Source organism: Staurois parvus, unplaced genomic scaffold (assembly GCF_062004578.1).
Source record: "Staurois parvus isolate SC_StPar_1 unplaced genomic scaffold, SC_StPar_1.0 ptg000086l, whole genome shotgun sequence".
NCBI classification, from domain to species: Eukaryota; Metazoa; Chordata; class Amphibia; order Anura; family Ranidae; genus Staurois; species Staurois parvus.
In genome coordinates, this window is record NW_028317882.1 from 6,499,171 (window position 1) to 6,520,972 (window position 21,802).

Genomic DNA, 21,802 nt, shown 5'->3' on the forward strand with positions numbered 1-21,802 from the left:
CATAGAATATATAATTGGAAGCAAAATATGAATTTATTTGCAGACAAATCTGTCACGTTGCAAATTAAACTTCACACCAGGTGTTCCCCAAGCAGAGTAGCAGATTGTAAAATTGAGATTATTTGGGATTATAGCTTTTATATAGACTGATGAATGACACAAAGGAATGCCCATAGAGTATAATGGTTAGCAAAATGTAAGCAGGCCACACATGGGTTGCATTCCGAATGATTTTTCGATTGAAAATCATTGTTCGTTCTGTAATCCGATGGTGCCACCAATGATTTTGAAATCTGTCGTTTTTCAAACCTTTTCCAGCACGCCCAATAAACAAAATGGGGAGGAACCATGAAAATCCGCCTGTTCCATTGCCCCACTAACAGCAAAACTTGGCCGATTATTCTTGGGTCCAATTTTCAAATGAAAAATTGTTCGAAAATCGACCATGCACACATCTGAGGAATATAGCAGTTTTTTTACCTTTTTTAGGTGTTCTCTAAGTAGAGTAGCAGATTGTAAAATTGAAATTTGGTATTATAAATGTTTTCTATTGAATGACAAAAAGGAATGCCCACAGAGTACAATGGCAAGTAAAATGTGACTTGAGATCAGAAGCATTAGACATATCACAGAAATCCTTAGACATACTTTCCAAATTCAGTAGTGATGTTAAAAATTTAAATTAAGCGGGATTATTTTTGTTTCTTTTGTTTTCTATGGAATGACAAAGTGAAATACAGAATGGCATTCCAATAAAATACAATGGGAAGCAAAATATAAACGCCGAAATCTGATAAAATTGAGATTATGTGGGATTATCATTGTTTTCTATGGAATGTGAAGGGTGGATGACAGGAGGGAATACCCATAGAATATAATGAAAAGCAAAATGTGAATGTGTTTGCAGACAAATCTGTCACAAGGCAAACTCCCCTTTCCCACAGTGTTCCCCAAGTAGAGTTGCAGATTGTAAAATTGAAAATATTTGGGATTATAGCGGTTTTCTATGGAATGACTAGGATGCCCCTAGAGCAGTGGTGGGCAACTGCGGCCCTCCAGCTGTTGTGGAACTACATGTCCCATGAGGCACTGAGACTGACAGTTGCATCATGACTCCGTGGCAGAGGCATGATGGGATTTGTAGTTCCACAACAGCTGGAGGGCCACAGTTTGCCCTCCCCTGCCCTAGAGAATAATGGGAACAAAGATGAGACCTGGAGTCAGAACTAGTGGTGCACAGAAATTTTGGTGCTGAAACCGAAAATTCAGGATGCACTTGGCCAGAAACCGAAACTGGCAGTTTTTAAATACATTTTTCAAATGCAATTTTTTGGAACATATACATTTTAATTTAAAAGTGTATATACCCAATTTTTTTGTAAAATATGAAATATGTTTACTGATGTTTTAAAAGTGAGCACGAATGGCGTCAACTACAGTACTAAAAAAAAAAAAACCCTCCATGGGTGACTTTGATAACCTGTAGAAATTATTAGTTTAAAGTTGGAGGTCCAGTGCTAGAATTGCCCTTGCTCTGACATTTGTGGCGATACATCATGTGTGCTTTGAACACTGTTTACATATGAGTTCACTACTACGCGTGAGCACAGGGGGATGGGGGCACTTTAGTTTTTTTTTTTTTTTTTTTTTTATTTTACTGTCCCTTTACATTTTTTAATCACTTTTATTCCTATCACAAAGAATGCATGTGTCCCTTGTGATAGAAATTAGTGACAGGTCCTCTTTAGGGAGAGATGTGGGGTCAAGACCCCACATCTCTCCTCTACAATGTAAAGCATTAGATTAAAAAAAGCATTTAGTGCTTTAAAAACAAACGGCAATGACAGTCACGTGACAGATTTGTCTGCAAATACATTCATTTTTCTTTTCATTACCTTCTGTCATCCACCTTTCTCATTCCATAGAAAGCAATATAATCCCTCTTAATCTCAATTTTAAACATCACCACTGAATGTGGAGTATATCTGGATTATTTGGAATGTTGAATGGTACTGACTAGGGATGAACCAAAATTTCAGTGGCCGAAACGCTTCAGCCAAAAACACCCCTATTGGCCTCTGTATGATATGAAATTGAGCACCGATACTGGTGCTGAAAATAACCCCCACCCCTTGCCCACCCTCCCCCGCTGATCGCTGGTTCTCAGGCTTACCTGGCACTGGGCATAGAGATAAGTGAAGGAAAGATGGCCTCCACTCATCTTTATGCCTTTGGAGGACAGGAGAGATGTCATGTCACGTCGCTGCCGGTGCCTTGTAAACTAGGCCTTTTTTTTTTTTTTTTTTTTTTTTGCACTAGATCAATGCATTTTTTTTGATCTAGTGCAAAAAAAAAATTAAAATAAACATGGCCTTGTGTACAAGGCACCGGCCGTGACGTGACATCTCTCAGTCCTCCAAAGGCATAAAGATGAGTAAAAGCCATCTTTCCTTCACTTATCTCTACGCAGTGGCGTCCCGAGGCAGGTGCGGGGGGTGCGTTCCGCACCGGGTGACACTGACTGCACAGGGTGACACCGCACCAGCTCCATGAAAGGGTAAGTTGTAAAGCAAGCTGCCGATCCCTGCAGGATAGATCCAATCCATCCTGCGGGGATCGTCTGCTTTCTTTACAACTTACCTTTTCTTGGAGCGGGTCTGGTGTCACCCTGTATAGGTTGCAGGATGGATTGGATCTGCGGATTGGGGAGCATAATGGATGGGACTCCGATCTATTATGCTCAATTGTCAGATCCGAACCATCCTGCGAGGATTGTCTGCATGCAACCTATATGGTGTGACATCAAGAAAAGGTAAGTTGTAAAGAGAGCCGACAATCCCTGCAGGATGGATCGGATCTGCGGATTAAGCATAATGGATCGGAGTCCGATCTATTATCCTCCCCAATCCGCAGATCTGATCCATCTTGCGGGGATCATCGGCATGCAACCTATACGGGGTGACACCGGACCAGCTCCAAGAAAAGGTAAGTTGTAAAGAGAGCCGACTATCCCCGCAGGATGGATCAGATCTGCGGATTGAGCATAATGGATCGGAGTCTGATCCATCATGCTCTGCAGATCCAATCCATTCTGCGGAGAGTGTTGGAGGGGGTGTTACCGCACCTGGTGACACTAACCCTAGGGACTCCTTTATCTCTATGCCCAGTGCCAGGTAAGCCTGAGAACCAGCAATCAGCAGCGGAGGGTGGGCAAGGGGTGGGGGTTATTTTCAGCACCAGTATCTGTGCTCAATTTCATATCAGACAGAGGCCAATAGGGGTGTTTTTGGCTGAAACGTTTCGGCCACTGAAATTTTGGTTCATCCCTAGTCAGTACCATTCAACATTCCAAGTAATTCAGATAAACTCTCCACATTCAGTGGTGATGTTTAAAATTGAGATTAAGAGGGATTATCAATGCTTTCTATGGAATGAGAGGTGGATGACAAAAGGTAATGAATGTATTTGCAGACCAATCTGTGTCACGTGACTGTCATTCTAATGTAAATAATTAGATTAAAAAAGGCATTTATCTAGTGCTTTAAAAGAATGGCATTTATCTAATGCTTTAAAAAAATGGCAGAGGACCCCATATCTCTCCATAAAAAGGACCTGTCACTGCTTATTTCTATCACAAGGGATGCATGCATTCCTTGTGATGGGAATTAAGGGACAGTTTAAAGTTTAGTGCCCCCCCAAACCCGTATGGGTAGTAGGCAAAGACTCGCATATGTAAACGGTGTTCAAACCACACAGCACCACAAATGCAAGAGCAATAATTTTAGATTTTCCAACTGTCATTTTCCAACTGTCATTTTCCAACTGTCATTTTCCAACTGTCATTTTCCAACTGTCATTTTCCAACTGTCATTTTCCAACTGTCATTTTCCAACTGTCATTTTCCAACTGTCATTTTCCAACTGTCATTTTCCAACTGTCATTTTCCAACTGTCATTTTCCAACTGTCATTTTCCAACTGTCATTTTCCAACTGTCATTTTCCAACTGTCATTTTCCAACTGTCATTTTCCAACTGTCATTTTCCAACTGTCATTTTCCAACTGTCATTTTCCAACTGTCATTTTCCAACTGTCATTTTCCAACTGTCATTTTCCAACTGTCATTTTCCAACTGTCATTTTCCAACTGTCATTTTCCAACTGTCATTTTCCAACTGTCATTTTCCAACTGTCATTTTCCAACTGTCATTTTCCAACTGTCATTTTCCAACTGTCATTTTCCAACTGTCATTTTCCAACTGTCATTTTCCAACTGTCATTTTCCAACTGTCATTTTCCAACTGTCATTTTCCAACTGTCATTTTCCAACTGTCATTTTCCAACTGTCATTTTCCAACTGTCATTTTCCAACTGTCATTTTCCAACTGTCATTTTCCAACTGTCATTTTCCAACTGTCATTTTCCAACTGTCATTTTCCAACTGTCATTTTCCAACTGTCATTTTCCAACTGTCATTTTCCAACTGTCATTTTCCAACTGTCATTTTCCAACTGTCATTTTCCAACTGTCATTTTCCAACTGTCATTTTCCAACTGTCATTTTCCAACTGTCATTTTCCAACTGTCATTTTCCAACTGTCATTTTCCAACTGTCATTTTCCAACTGTCATTTTCCAACTGTCATTTTCCAACTGTCATTTTCCAACTGTCATTTTCCAACTGTCATTTTCCAACTGTCATTTTCCAACTGTCATTTTCCAACTGTCATTTTCCAACTGTCATTTTCCAACTGTCATTTTCCAACTGTCATTTTCCAACTGTCATTTTCCAACTGTCATTTTCCAACTGTCATTTTCCAACTGTCATTTTCCAACTGTCATTTTCCAACTGTCATTTTCCAACTGTCATTTTCCAACTGTCATTTTCCAACTGTCATTTTCCAACTGTCATTTTCCAACTGTCATTTTCCAACTGTCATTTTCCAACTGTCATTTTCCAACTGTCATTTTCCAACTGTCATTTTCCAACTGTCATTTTCCAACTGTCATTTTCCAACTGTCATTTTCCAACTGTCATTTTCCAACTGTCATTTTCCAACTGTCATTTTCCAACTGTCATTTTCCAACTGTCATTTTCCAACTGTCATTTTCCAACTGTCATTTTCCAACTGTCATTTTCCAACTGTCATTTTCCAACTGTCATTTTCCAACTGTCATTTTCCAACTGTCATTTTCCAACTGTCATTTTCCAACTGTCATTTTCCAACTGTCATTTTCCAACTGTCATTTTCCAACTGTCATTTTCCAACTGTCATTTTCCAACTGTCATTTTCCAACTGTCATTTTCCAACTGTCATTTTCCAACTGTCATTTTCCAACTGTCATTTTCCAACTGTCATTTTCCAACTGTCATTTTCCAACTGTCATTTTCCAACTGTCATTTTCCAACTGTCATTTTCCAACTGTCATTTTCCAACTGTCATTTTCCAACTGTCATTTTCCAACTGTCATTTTCCAACTGTCATTTTCCAACTGTCATTTTCCAACTGTCATTTTCCAACTGTCATTTTCCAACTGTCATTTTCCAACTGTCATTTTCCAACTGTCATTTTCCAACTGTCATTTTCCAACTGTCATTTTCCAACTGTCATTTTCCAACTGTCATTTTCCAACTGTCATTTTCCAACTGTCATTTTCCAACTGTCATTTTCCAACTGTCATTTTCCAACTGTCATTTTCCAACTGTCATTTTCCAACTGTCATTTTCCAACTGTCATTTTCCAACTGTCATTTTCCAACTGTCATTTTCCAACTGTCATTTTCCAACTGTCATTTTCCAACTGTCATTTTCCAACTGTCATTTTCCAACTGTCATTTTCCAACTGTCATTTTCCAACTGTCATTTTCCAACTGTCATTTTCCAACTGTCATTTTCCAACTGTCATTTTCCAACTGTCATTTTCCAACTGTCATTTTCCAACTGTCATTTTCCAACTGTCATTTTCCAACTGTCATTTTCCAACTGTCATTTTCCAACTGTCATTTTCCAACTGTCATTTTCCAACTGTCATTTTCCAACTGTCATTTTCCAACTGTCATTTTCCAACTGTCATTTTCCAACTGTCATTTTCCAACTGTCATTTTCCAACTGTCATTTTCCAACTGTCATTTTCCAACTGTCATTTTCCAACTGTCATTTTCCAACTGTCATTTTCCAACTGTCATTTTCCAACTGTCATTTTCCAACTGTCATTTTCCAACTGTCATTTTCCAACTGTCATTTTCCAACTGTCATTTTCCAACTGTCATTTTCCAACTGTCATTTTCCAACTGTCATTTTCCAACTGTCATTTTCCAACTGTCATTTTCCAACTGTCATTTTCCAACTGTCATTTTCCAACTGTCATTTTCCAACTGTCATTTTCCAACTGTCATTTTCCAACTGTCATTTTCCAACTGTCATTTTCCAACTGTCATTTTCCAACTGTCATTTTCCAACTGTCATTTTCCAACTGTCATTTTCCAACTGTCATTTTCCAACTGTCATTTTCCAACTGTCATTTTCCAACTGTCATTTTCCAACTGTCATTTTCCAACTGTCATTTTCCAACTGTCATTTTCCAACTGTCATTTTCCAACTGTCATTTTCCAACTGTCATTTTCCAACTGTCATTTTCCAACTGTCATTTTCCAACTGTCATTTTCCAACTGTCATTTTCCAACTGTCATTTTCCAACTGTCATTTTCCAACTGTCATTTTCCAACTGTCATTTTCCAACTGTCATTTTCCAACTGTCATTTTCCAACTGTCATTTTCCAACTGTCATTTTCCAACTGTCATTTTCCAACTGTCATTTTCCAACTGTCATTTTCCAACTGTCATTTTCCAACTGTCATTTTCCAACTGTCATTTTCCAACTGTCATTTTCCAACTGTCATTTTCCAACTGTCATTTTCCAACTGTCATTTTCCAACTGTCATTTTCCAACTGTCATTTTCCAACTGTCATTTTCCAACTGTCATTTTCCAACTGTCATTTTCCAACTGTCATTTTCCAACTGTCATTTTCCAACTGTCATTTTCCAACTGTCATTTTCCAACTGTCATTTTCCAACTGTCATTTTCCAACTGTCATTTTCCAACTGTCATTTTCCAACTGTCATTTTCCAACTGTCATTTTCCAACTGTCATTTTCCAACTGTCATTTTCCAACTGTCATTTTCCAACTGTCATTTTCCAACTGTCATTTTCCAACTGTCATTTTCCAACTGTCATTTTCCAACTGTCATTTTCCAACTGTCATTTTCCAACTGTCATTTTCCAACTGTCATTTTCCAACTGTCATTTTCCAACTGTCATTTTCCAACTGTCATTTTCCAACTGTCATTTTCCAACTGTCATTTTCCAACTGTCATTTTCCAACTGTCATTTTCCAACTGTCATTTTCCAACTGTCATTTTCCAACTGTCATTTTCCAACTGTCATTTTCCAACTGTCATTTTCCAACTGTCATTTTCCAACTGTCATTTTCCAACTGTCATTTTCCAACTGTCATTTTCCAACTGTCATTTTCCAACTGTCATTTTCCAACTGTCATTTTCCAACTGTCATTTTCCAACTGTCATTTTCCAACTGTCATTTTCCAACTGTCATTTTCCAACTGTCATTTTCCAACTGTCATTTTCCAACTGTCATTTTCCAACTGTCATTTTCCAACTGTCATTTTCCAACTGTCATTTTCCAACTGTCATTTTCCAACTGTCATTTTCCAACTGTCATTTTCCAACTGTCATTTTCCAACTGTCATTTTCCAACTGTCATTTTCCAACTGTCATTTTCCAACTGTCATTTTCCAACTGTCATTTTCCAACTGTCATTTTCCAACTGTCATTTTCCAACTGTCATTTTCCAACTGTCATTTTCCAACTGTCATTTTCCAACTGTCATTTTCCAACTGTCATTTTCCAACTGTCATTTTCCAACTGTCATTTTCCAACTGTCATTTTCCAACTGTCATTTTCCAACTGTCATTTTCCAACTGTCATTTTCCAACTGTCATTTTCCAACTGTCATTTTCCAACTGTCATTTTCCAACTGTCATTTTCCAACTGTCATTTTCCAACTGTCATTTTCCAACTGTCATTTTCCAACTGTCATTTTCCAACTGTCATTTTCCAACTGTCATTTTCCAACTGTCATTTTCCAACTGTCATTTTCCAACTGTCATTTTCCAACTGTCATTTTCCAACTGTCATTTTCCAACTGTCATTTTCCAACTGTCATTTTCCAACTGTCATTTTCCAACTGTCATTTTCCAACTGTCATTTTCCAACTGTCATTTTCCAACTGTCATTTTCCAACTGTCATTTTCCAACTGTCATTTTCCAACTGTCATTTTCCAACTGTCATTTTCCAACTGTCATTTTCCAACTGTCATTTTCCAACTGTCATTTTCCAACTGTCATTTTCCAACTGTCATTTTCCAACTGTCATTTTCCAACTGTCATTTTCCAACTGTCATTTTCCAACTGTCATTTTCCAACTGTCATTTTCCAACTGTCATTTTCCAACTGTCATTTTCCAACTGTCATTTTCCAACTGTCATTTTCCAACTGTCATTTTCCAACTGTCATTTTCCAACTGTCATTTTCCAACTGTCATTTTCCAACTGTCATTTTCCAACTGTCATTTTCCAACTGTCATTTTCCAACTGTCATTTTCCAACTGTCATTTTCCAACTGTCATTTTCCAACTGTCATTTTCCAACTGTCATTTTCCAACTGTCATTTTCCAACTGTCATTTTCCAACTGTCATTTTCCAACTGTCATTTTCCAACTGTCATTTTCCAACTGTCATTTTCCAACTGTCATTTTCCAACTGTCATTTTCCAACTGTCATTTTCCAACTGTCATTTTCCAACTGTCATTTTCCAACTGTCATTTTCCAACTGTCATTTTCCAACTGTCATTTTCCAACTGTCATTTTCCAACTGTCATTTTCCAACTGTCATTTTCCAACTGTCATTTTCCAACTGTCATTTTCCAACTGTCATTTTCCAACTGTCATTTTCCAACTGTCATTTTCCAACTGTCATTTTCCAACTGTCATTTTCCAACTGTCATTTTCCAACTGTCATTTTCCAACTGTCATTTTCCAACTGTCATTTTCCAACTGTCATTTTCCAACTGTCATTTTCCAACTGTCATTTTCCAACTGTCATTTTCCAACTGTCATTTTCCAACTGTCATTTTCCAACTGTCATTTTCCAACTGTCATTTTCCAACTGTCATTTTCCAACTGTCATTTTCCAACTGTCATTTTCCAACTGTCATTTTCCAACTGTCATTTTCCAACTGTCATTTTCCAACTGTCATTTTCCAACTGTCATTTTCCAACTGTCATTTTCCAACTGTCATTTTCCAACTGTCATTTTCCAACTGTCATTTTCCAACTGTCATTTTCCAACTGTCATTTTCCAACTGTCATTTTCCAACTGTCATTTTCCAACTGTCATTTTCCAACTGTCATTTTCCAACTGTCATTTTCCAACTGTCATTTTCCAACTGTCATTTTCCAACTGTCATTTTCCAACTGTCATTTTCCAACTGTCATTTTCCAACTGTCATTTTCCAACTGTCATTTTCCAACTGTCATTTTCCAACTGTCATTTTCCAACTGTCATTTTCCAACTGTCATTTTCCAACTGTCATTTTCCAACTGTCATTTTCCAACTGTCATTTTCCAACTGTCATTTTCCAACTGTCATTTTCCAACTGTCATTTTCCAACTGTCATTTTCCAACTGTCATTTTCCAACTGTCATTTTCCAACTGTCATTTTCCAACTGTCATTTTCCAACTGTCATTTTCCAACTGTCATTTTCCAACTGTCATTTTCCAACTGTCATTTTCCAACTGTCATTTTCCAACTGTCATTTTCCAACTGTCATTTTCCAACTGTCATTTTCCAACTGTCATTTTCCAACTGTCATTTTCCAACTGTCATTTTCCAACTGTCATTTTCCAACTGTCATTTTCCAACTGTCATTTTCCAACTGTCATTTTCCAACTGTCATTTTCCAACTGTCATTTTCCAACTGTCATTTTCCAACTGTCATTTTCCAACTGTCATTTTCCAACTGTCATTTTCCAACTGTCATTTTCCAACTGTCATTTTCCAACTGTCATTTTCCAACTGTCATTTTCCAACTGTCATTTTCCAACTGTCATTTTCCAACTGTCATTTTCCAACTGTCATTTTCCAACTGTCATTTTCCAACTGTCATTTTCCAACTGTCATTTTCCAACTGTCATTTTCCAACTGTCATTTTCCAACTGTCATTTTCCAACTGTCATTTTCCAACTGTCATTTTCCAACTGTCATTTTCCAACTGTCATTTTCCAACTGTCATTTTCCAACTGTCATTTTCCAACTGTCATTTTCCAACTGTCATTTTCCAACTGTCATTTTCCAACTGTCATTTTCCAACTGTCATTTTCCAACTGTCATTTTCCAACTGTCATTTTCCAACTGTCATTTTCCAACTGTCATTTTCCAACTGTCATTTTCCAACTGTCATTTTCCAACTGTCATTTTCCAACTGTCATTTTCCAACTGTCATTTTCCAACTGTCATTTTCCAACTGTCATTTTCCAACTGTCATTTTCCAACTGTCATTTTCCAACTGTCATTTTCCAACTGTCATTTTCCAACTGTCATTTTCCAACTGTCATTTTCCAACTGTCATTTTCCAACTGTCATTTTCCAACTGTCATTTTCCAACTGTCATTTTCCAACTGTCATTTTCCAACTGTCATTTTCCAACTGTCATTTTCCAACTGTCATTTTCCAACTGTCATTTTCCAACTGTCATTTTCCAACTGTCATTTTCCAACTGTCATTTTCCAACTGTCATTTTCCAACTGTCATTTTCCAACTGTCATTTTCCAACTGTCATTTTCCAACTGTCATTTTCCAACTGTCATTTTCCAACTGTCATTTTCCAACTGTCATTTTCCAACTGTCATTTTCCAACTGTCATTTTCCAACTGTCATTTTCCAACTGTCATTTTCCAACTGTCATTTTCCAACTGTCATTTTCCAACTGTCATTTTCCAACTGTCATTTTCCAACTGTCATTTTCCAACTGTCATTTTCCAACTGTCATTTTCCAACTGTCATTTTCCAACTGTCATTTTCCAACTGTCATTTTCCAACTGTCATTTTCCAACTGTCATTTTCCAACTGTCATTTTCCAACTGTCATTTTCCAACTGTCATTTTCCAACTGTCATTTTCCAACTGTCATTTTCCAACTGTCATTTTCCAACTGTCATTTTCCAACTGTCATTTTCCAACTGTCATTTTCCAACTGTCATTTTCCAACTGTCATTTTCCAACTGTCATTTTCCAACTGTCATTTTCCAACTGTCATTTTCCAACTGTCATTTTCCAACTGTCATTTTCCAACTGTCATTTTCCAACTGTCATTTTCCAACTGTCATTTTCCAACTGTCATTTTCCAACTGTCATTTTCCAACTGTCATTTTCCAACTGTCATTTTCCAACTGTCATTTTCCAACTGTCATTTTCCAACTGTCATTTTCCAACTGTCATTTTCCAACTGTCATTTTCCAACTGTCATTTTCCAACTGTCATTTTCCAACTGTCATTTTCCAACTGTCATTTCTTTAGCAGACATACTCTTTATAATGTTTAAAATTGAGATTAACCGCTTCTGCCTGCCCTATAGCACCAGTACAGGGTGGCAGGGATATGCAAAATTGTATGTTATATTGCATTTCCAAGTAGGGAGCTCCCTACCTGCACCGCTATTGGCTCCTCAGCATTTCAACCACCGGGTCCCAGGACTCGGTGATCATCAATGGAGCTGATGGGAGAAGTAAAACACACTGCACACAGTTAACCCCTTCCTGCCCAGTGTCATTAGTACAGTGTCAGTACTTTTTATTAGTGTCACTGGGGATGTCAGTGGCAGCTAGTCAGTTCTATCCCCCCGTGTCAGAATGCCCGCTGCAGTCACTGATCGCTGCCATTACTAGTATAAAAGGAAAAATTCCAGTATATAATAAAGATATATTAAATTTGTAACCACTAACTTTCACGTAAACAAATTCATTTACACATATTGGCATTTGTTTTTTTTTATCAGACATGTCACAGAATACAATATGACAAAATTTGCCTTAACTTTTCCATTTACTGGATAATGGTAAAGTCAAAAAAAGTTTTTTTTTAAATTGTCAGTCTTTTTTTTGTTTATAGCACAATGAATTAAACGCAGAGGTGATCAAATACCACCAAAAGAAAGCTCTATTTGTGGGAAAGACCTACATTTAATGTACAATACTGCATGACCGCAATTGTCACAGTAATGCAGCGCCGTATCGCAAAAAATGGCCCAGTCATGAAGGGGGGGGGGGGAGGGTAAAGCGTCTGGAGGGCAAGTGGTTAAGCAGGATTATCATTGCTTTCTATGGAATGAGAAGGGTGGATGACAGAAGGGAATGCCCATAGAATATAAAACCAAAATATGAATTGCAGACAAATCTGTGTCACGTAGCAAATTAACCTTTTACAGCAGGTGTTCCCAAGTAGAGTAGTAGATTGTAAGAATGACATTTGGGATTGAAGTGGTCTATAGAGTGACAAGGGAATGCCCCATAACTCTATAATGGAAAGTAAAATGTGACTTTAGATCAGAAGCATTAGACATAGGAAATCTTTAACAGACATACACTCCACGGTTCAGTGGTGATGTTTAACCACGTGCCCAACTGCCCTATAGCAGATTTACTGCTACAGGGTGGTTTTGCTGGGCATAATCATGTAAATATGTGATTTTGCAGGTCTGGGTAGAAGGTGTGCCCATGCCACCCACACTGCTATTGGCTCCTGAGGATGTCAAATCAGCGGGTCCTGGCCAGTGATTTTTCGGCTGGGACTCAGTGATCATCACCAAAGCCTCAGCTTTGTGTAAAACACAGATCTCTCCCCTGTCAGCATGGATGTGCTGCTTTCTCTGCACAGCATGGTGTCCTTTGTTTCACACAAATAGAGCTTTGTTTTAGTGGTATTTGATCACCTCTGTGGTGATTCCCCGACCCCCTTTTGGGAAAGTAGACACCCCAAGGAATTTGATAAGAGGCATGGTAAATATTTTGCAGATATCGTTTGTCACAGGGTTTAAAAAAAAAAAAAAAAAAAAAAAAATTTTTTCCTTCATTTCCAAAAACGTGGCAACAAAACTGCTTATGCCACACATCCCCCACTCTTGAAGACCAAGCCTTTTTCTGACACTTTTTGTTCACATGAAAAAGTTTGGCTAGAAAATTACTATAAACCCCCAAACAGTATGTAACTTTTTTTTTTTTTTTAAAAGCAGAGGCCCTAGAGCAGGGGTGTCAAACTGTTGCGAAACTACAAGTCCCATCATGCCTCTGCCTTTGCTTGTAACTGTCAATCTTGCAGTGCCTCATGGGAATTGTAGTTTGGCACTGCTGGAGGGCTGTCAGTTTGACACCCGTGCCCCAGAGAATAAAACGGTGGGTGTTAATCTTTTACATCACACAGTATTTGCGCAGTCTTTTGGGAAAAATACACTTTAGAATTTTAATGCACAAAAACACAATATATTGCCCAATTGTTTGATAAGGTATACAAGATGTAAATGGATACCAAACATGATATGCTTTAAAATTGTGCATGACTGTGCATGGCGACAAAGTACATTTTTAATATCGATAGGGGATGCTTTAAAAGCCTTTACAGGTCACCAATTTATGTCACAGGAGGTCTAGTGCTATAATTACTGCCCTCGATCTGACTTATGGTGATACCTCACATGCATGGTGCAATCTCTATTTGCATACTGACATGGGATCAAGGCTTGCAGTTGCCTTTGTGCATGGGAAAGGGCAGGGGTGATTTTTTTTTTTTTTAAATACTGTCCCTTTTATATTTTTAATTATCACAAGGAATGTAAATATCCCCTGTGATAGCAATAGGCAGTAACAGGTACTCTTTTCTGAGAAATCTGGGGACTATTAGACTCTTAAGCCTAAGAGTTAGCCCTTAATGCTTTAGCCCTTAAAGCATCAGATCACACCAAGATCAGTGTGATCAGATGCTTTCCCAATTTAAAAATGATGCAAGTCTGGCCAAATGGAAATGATGAAATGCTCGTAGCTTCCTGTCTCTTAGACCATAGCGATTATTGGAGCCATTCTGGTCTCTGATCAGCTCTATGGTCAGCCAGTGAAACTGCCGGATGCATGCTCTGATTCCCCTGTGGGACAGGAGCCCAAGAAAACTATGGAAGGCAGGAGGGGAATGTCCCTTCCAGCTGTAAAAACAATTCAGCAGCTACTCGGCCACTATGATTGCTTTTAAATGAGAGGCTGAAAAAAATGGTATCAGAATGATGCCTGTAGCTCCAGGCCTCATCCCGGTATAACCACTCAAAGTCCAACGATGTACCAGTACATTGCTCGTCCATGTTGTGCATATATGTAACAGCAGAGAACACAGGCATACAATGAATTGGCTCTGTGGATCAATATGACTGCAATTCATCCTTTTTTTTTGTAATGCCCATGTTGAGGGTTAGGCCAGAAAAAGTTTTAAACTCGGAAACCGTGATAGGTTTCCATGCGAATTGTCTGGCAAGAGCTGAATTTTGGTGGGTGGCAATGTATAAATTGCTTTAGCCCACAATCAATTGGTACAAATCTTCCATGAATAACAGTGGAGGGGATAAACGCTAGTGCTGGCAGTGAACGGATCGGATCCTACTAACACTGTGTTTTGGGGACACTATACAAAAGGAGGCACTACTATAATTCTGTTCGTGATCAATATATTGATCTGTGCAAACACTATACTAGTAATGGTGATCAGAAACCTATAGTGGATGTGCGGGCAATCTAACGCTAGCTGACCCTGGCTGGGAGGGGACTAAGTGACCCTGACTTTGATGTCGCTAGTGGCAGTAATACAGTGATCAGTGAAAAATTCTATATACTGACACTGTACTAAAGGTACTGATGGGGTGATCAAAGGGTTAATAGGAGCGATTAAAGAGTTATGTTATCATGTAAGCGCCAAGAAGCAGGGCCTCCTATCCATCTTGTATTGAACTGTATTGTTGCTGTATTGTCTCCCTTTATTTTGTAAATCCTGTATACTAATATGTGCTAATTGTGTGTTTGTTTAATTTGGGAAAACTCTTCTGAACGATGGAGACGTACGGCTGGAAAACGTAGGTTAAAAATGTCTGTTTAGCCACGTGTGTACAGCGTGTTTTAGACATGTTTGCGTTTAAAAATGTTTTTTTTAAGATGACCTCAGGAAACCTTCCTGAATGCACTGAAAAACAATAAAAAAAATTAACTACTGTGTTGAGATGACCTGTCTTTTCTGGTTGTATTTACTATGGATCCTATCATGAGCATAATAATTTCTACCATTTTTTGTTTCCTGCACATAAAACCTGGAACTGACTCCACTGGTGTACCGGGTCCATTTGAATACATGGAAAACGCTTTTCATGCATTTCTGATGATGGGGAAAAAAAGGCTATGGAACAGTTAAAAAAAAAACTCTTGCAAATGCTTATAAACGCGGTTGGCCATGTTTACAAGCAGTTTAAACTTTGATAAAATCTACTCCTGACTGCAAGTTTGGTGTGTTCAAAAAAAGACTGTAAACAACTATGTGTACATGAACACATAGGAAAACATTAGGGAGAGGTCAAGAGCTGCTGAAAAAAAAAAATAAATACAAAAAAGCTCCTGAACGTCAGTTTATCAACTGCAGTGTACATGAGCCCTAAGGCACACCATAGACCGATAAACAAAAAACGTCCGATAAACGAAAAATTGGCCGGCCCCGTTACCGATGCTGACACCAATGTCCACGAAAAATGGCAGTTTTTGTGGATTTTCTAGCATTACCTATAAAAATAAATGTGAAGATCCATGAAAAATGGCCGACGGGCTGGCCCCACTGACGGCGTGAATATTGGCCGATTGTTCGGGTTGTCTATCGCCTGCATAAGTCCTTCATGAACTGTCATGAAAGTTAGGTTTTAGACAGCTAAAGCTAGTGATCTGTGATTGGCTGGAGCTGGTATCATGTGACAGCTGTGGGCCAATCACAGTTCACTAGGAAGAGGAGCAGAGCTGTTATTAGCTTTGCTAACATTGTGATCGATCACATGATCTCTGGGTCCCGTTAATTCTGCTGTGACAGCAGTCCTGGGCGTGCAGAGCCCCCCGTGTTAGCAGAGCCAGAGCGACATACTCGTACGTTATTTTTCCTGTAGCTACCACCCGTGTGCAGTACATTGAGGGCGGAAAGCGGTTAAAGTAACGCAGCGCCGTATTGCAAAAAATGTCCTGGTCAGGAAGGGGTTAAGTCCTCTAGAGGACAAGTGGTTAAATGTAACCCATTTATTTCATACCAATCATTACATAGTGCATGGCAGATCTAAAGGTGATTGGACAATAGCTGTAGCCACCTTCAGAATTATCCAACCGCAAACTATCACTACATTGTGGATGGTAGATCTAAAGCAGATTGTACCAGCTTAAGCCAGGCCATTCTGGACAAGGCAAAGGCTTAAATGGCTTTAAGAAAAACTCTGACTCCACAAAGCAGCTGACGCCTTTGTACTCGCTGGTAGCAATGCATGTAGGTCACTCACACATGAGCTCCTCTCTGTTTTGACATGGTCCAATAATGGAGTCCTGGCAGTCTATTGTCTTGGCTCCCCTGTCTATTCACACTTCTCACCGGGTCAGCAAGAGTTAACGGGCTTCACGCAGCCACGCCTTCCGCTATAAAGCCACCGGCACGTCCGCAACAGGCAGCCAATGAACAGCCCGCTCACAGAGGCATATGTTAACCCCTGCTTGTCCTAGTGGGGGGCGAACGCTTCCTTCTACAGTGCATATTATGAGGGGATTACAAGGCAGGCAGTGCTGGGACTGGTAACAATGTACAGAGACCGTCCTCTGTGACTGGAATCCGAGTATACACACGTCTGGTGTAAGGCCGTGCAGGCATTGGGGGGGAGGCGTTCTCTAATAATGGTCCTATGGAAGGACTGAGAGGGCGGCCATCACTTACCATGGCTGCTGAAGTCTTGTAGGATGCGCTGTGTCTCTCTCAATAAGTCGGATCCCACAGCTGGCTTACATGGTAGCCATTTTGAGTGTCCTGATATCGCGAGAATGACTGTGTAGAAGAAGGGAGGGGGAGAGCTGTGTATTACATGGCGGGGGGTGGGGATGGCCTAACTGGTTGCGTGTGAGGGAAGGGAGGGGGAGAAGAATTCTGCATGGCGGGCTTTCTCTGGAGATCCTTCATTGTGACCTGTGGGGGCTTTTATCGCTTATGTATCAACCCTTGACCACCTTAAGTGCTCGTGGAACACCACAGTGCGTGCAGTCAGTTCCTCGTGTGTGTTGAGAGCCCATTCACACAAGAAACTGCACATTGGTGCATGTGCCTTAAGCCTGGATTCACACTTCTGTGGTGCGGTACATCGCATGTGATTCTCACAGGAACTGCACCGCATTCCTGTGCACATCATGTGAATTCTTTGTGGTGTGATTTGAGCCACACATTTTGTATGGCTCAAATTGCACTGCATCCACACCAAAAAGGCGCAGGACCCTTTTCTTGGTCTGCGCTACAATTGGATCGCATGGGTATTCACAAGCATATGATTGGATTCTGCACATCGCACTGCGTTTTGCGAAACTATTTTGGGGTGTTAACTGCCTGCCGTATAAGGTAATGGTGGGCGGCGGTTCTCTCGTTCTGGGAGGATGTCATGTGACGTCCTCCCACTCTATGCATGCGCTCCCTTGGGGGCATGCGACGCAGCGATAGGTGGTGCGCTGTGTACCTTGGACACTGGATCACCGATCACTATAAAGAGCCAATAATGTCAGCTCTATCATGTGATCAGCTGTGTCCAATCACAGCTGATCACATGTAAATAGGAAATGCCGGTTATCGGCAGTCCTCTTCTGTCAGCTTGTGAGCAGAGGAGAGCCAGTAGTCGGCATTCCCCAGACTGGACATCTACACTGATGATCAGTGTAGCCCTATCAATGCCACATATCAGAGCTGCCTTTCAGTGCCACCTAACAGTTCCAGTCAGTGCCCAGCACTGCAGCCACATTAGCGCTCATCAGTGAAGGAGAAAAATTGCTTAGTTTCTGTTATAAAATTTTGTAAATAAGATTTTTTTTTTCAATTTTCAGTCTTTTTTAGTTTGTTTAGCAAAAAATAAAAACCCAGTGGTGATTAAATACCACCAAAAGAAAGCTCTGTCTAAAAAAAAAAATGAATTTTTTTTTTTAAATTTTGTGTACAGTGTTGCATGACTGCGCAATTGTCATTCAAAGTGCGACAGCATTGAAAATTGGCCTGGGCAGGAAGCGGTTAGAAGTGCCTGGTAAGCAAGTAGTTAACATACACATCCACAGTGGTTCGCATGAATGGGGTGCGATTTTGTGATGTGGTGCAGTATTCATACTACATCAGTGTGAACGTAGGGTAAGTCTAGGTTCACACCTATTGTTTTCCGCTTTGCACAAACGCACAGTAGTCCATTTAACATGATTTCCTATGGGATAGGTTCACATGTCTGAGTTTTCACCTGATGCGTTTTATGTAAAGGGTCAGGGACTTTTATAAATGCAAAGAGTTGCGTTTTTGGTTCTATAGACTTCAATAGAGACACTGCAGAAAAGCATGTAGTGCGTTGAGTTGTTGATGCGTTTTATTCTGCCCAGTAACAAGTTGAGCAAATAATGGAAAATGCATGTGCAAAATGCAACGCAAATGCATTGCAGAAACGGATCAAATCAAACTGCATAGGTGTGAACCTAGCCTAATGTGCATTTTCCCTAAGCTTGCATTTTCATTGAGGCCACTTTTGTCTTCGGGCTTTCATGTGCACTGTACTACGTTTCAGTGCATTTTTTGCACATTTGTAAATGTGCAAAAAAATTCAGCATTTTTGACTTTTTTGTCAATGGACAGCAATACCATGAACTATGCCCAAAGGATAAAATGGATTTTGGATTGTCTTTAAAGTGATTGTAAAGGATGAAAATTGTTTTAGCTTCGTGCACTCCTTTGTCAAAGCTGCCCCATTTGGTAACAGATGACTTATAAGGGATCAGGATGGATGGGAGTTGCGGTCTGTGTCTAGCCAGCTCCCATCCATGTAATTTATTAAATGGATAAAAAAAAACTTTATATATGTTTCTCTTTCACTCTCTCTCTGAAATATATACTATACAGTATATATTCTCTATCCAGTTTAAAAATGTTAATAAAATAAAGGTTAGAACTAAAACACAATTGACTCAAAGCTACTAAGGGGTAACTCCACTTTCATGTTAAAAACATTAGCAAATAAAAAAATAATAATAATACAGCGTATAGAATTGCTACTCAAGCCACATTGTAATTGAATGTTATTAAAAATTACCTTTTTTCTTTTTCATTTTTATTTAGAAGTATGCAAGAGTTACAATGAAACAACATGGAGAGACGATAGCCTGAATCACAACAGTAGTGGTTTAACCAAAAAGCAAATACAAAAATCGCCATATAAATAAAAACACTGTACGTTGCCCTCTACTGGATAACTACAGAAACACCATTACGTTACTAGAGCAGAGGGAAGTCTACTGCAATATTAGTTCCACTGGAACTGCACATACTAGATTTTCTGATGTTTGGAGAAAAAGAGAGGAGAAAAGAAAGGGACAGGAATAGTCGAAGAGAAAAAAAAAAGGGGATAAGGGAAGAACCAACTAGCACATATTGCCCACGGCACAGGCGGAAATTGCATATATTAAACATATTGGAGGTATTCGTCTGAGAAGCAAAAGAGGTCCCAATAAAACCATCTGGACTTACGTTCCTCTGATTTGTCTCTGATATCGGAAGTCAAATTCTCCATCTGTTCAATGTCATTCACCCTGGCGAACCATTGAGTCACAGTTGGGGCTGCCTGTTGCTTCCACTGAGATGGGATACACGCACGTGCAACGTTGAGAAGATGCTTAAGGAGAGATTTATGATAGCTTTTTCCCGACATAGGAGTAGGGTTAAGGAGGACCGCTGCTGGGTTATGTAGAGATATGTCTGTAAATTTGTGTATGAGTTGGAGCACTGGTTGCCAGAAGGACTAAAGCTTGGGGCAATCTCAAAAAATGTGAAGGATAGTGCCCAGGTTTTCACAACGCCAACACTGATCAGATCCGATGGGGTTCTGTACCATCAGGTAATGAATTTATATGAACACTCTTGGTATTTGCTGCAAAGGGAAGACTTATGCGCAAATAGGAGAATGCGGTCCTTCTGGGGTATGGTAAAACTCATATGTAAGTCCCGTTCTCATTTCACTAAGAAAGGGGGATTGGCAGATGCATGGAGGTCCGATAGTATTTTATAGCAAGTCGACAGGGTGCCACGAGTCAGGCCATCTTGTAGCACAGCTCTTTGAAGCAGAGAGGCCGTCTAAGGAAGAGCTCCAGCCTAGGCAAAAGAACCTAAATAATGGGAGAGCTGAAGGGCTCGTTATGGGCATCTGTCCACCAAATAGTGACTGAGTGGAAATCCATGTGGGAGGACAAAGGAAGTGAGAGGCACGAAGTAGACCTTTTCAAGGTCTGTCTTAAAACGTTTGGGTCTGTGAGGCCCGAGGAAAAGCCTGGGTGGCCAATAACTAGTGTCATCGGTGAAGGGAAGCTGAATATGGAAGATAGACTAAAAAATCTGTCCATCTCTGCTAGTGTGGGGCTAATGACCGGGTGTGAGGTCAAGTAGGCAGTGTGCATCTTGCCCGCCTAGGGTAACCCTACTAGTGGAGCTTGGGCCATCTCCCTCTGCAGTCCCACCCATAGTTTCATATCCCCATGTCTGCACCAATCAACCACCTGTGTCAATACAGGGCTGGATCTGAGAATCCCATGCCCCCTTTGAGCTTGAGGCATAGCAACAGAGCCCGACCAGTATGTGTATGTTTCCCTCGTAACAGAGCGTGTGAATGCAGAGCAAACAGTACGAAAAAATCACTGGGGTATCTTGATTGGTAACGTCTGCAGCAAGTATAGAAGTCTGGGCATGGCATTCATCTTTAAAATATTACGGCCAAACCAGAAGACTGCCAGCCCATCCCATTTCAGAAGCTCTGCCTGCAATTTGACCAAATTGAAAATTTAAAAATTCTGAAGGAAGACCAGCTGCAAATGCACTATAAGGAACCCTAAACCTTACACATAATACAAGCAGAAAACAGTGCAGCGCTGAAAAGTGACAAACTTAGAATAACCATAAAATAATAAAGATGAATTAAAATATTATTCGTGAGATAAATAATCGATATAAATGAGTGATGCGCTATGAATGGCGCAGTGAAAGGAAATTGGTGCGACAAAAAACAAGGAGTGTTCATAGAATGGTGAAAGCGTGACACAAACGGGTCCACGTACAATGTTGAAAACGGGTCCTGTTATGCAGGTGGCATCAAAATACTTCAAATACTTTAGACAGACCAGGCAGTGTGGGAAAGGATCCCTCGCTTCCGCCTCAGAAGTACGGTCTGGTTTGTCTTTATGTCGCTGTTCCAGGGTATGAAGTTTTGTCAAGATGTCAGAGTCTTGGCACGCTGTTTAGGAATATGGCTGAGTTTTTTAAAATACCTCTAACATTTTTGAGCAGGATCGACCCCGTTCGCTGCCAGCACTAGCGTTTAGCCCCTCTGCTGTTTTTCACAGATTTGTATCAATTGATT

At 39.9% G+C, this 21,802-nt stretch overlaps 1 protein-coding gene across 1 annotated transcript in view; it reads right to left on the reverse strand.

Annotated features, from left to right (window-relative positions):
* ZNF414 (zinc finger protein 414) overlaps positions 1-17,231 on the reverse strand; it is a 47,067-nt gene extending 29,836 nt beyond the window's left edge. The window contains exon 1 of the mRNA XM_089670006.1: positions 17,107-17,231. Coding sequence (XP_089526132.1) covers positions 17,107-17,109 — 3 coding nt within the window. The 5' untranslated portion in view covers positions 17,110-17,231. The remainder of the gene's footprint in view (positions 1-17,106) is intronic.
* Positions 17,232-21,802: the final 4,571 nt, after the last annotated feature.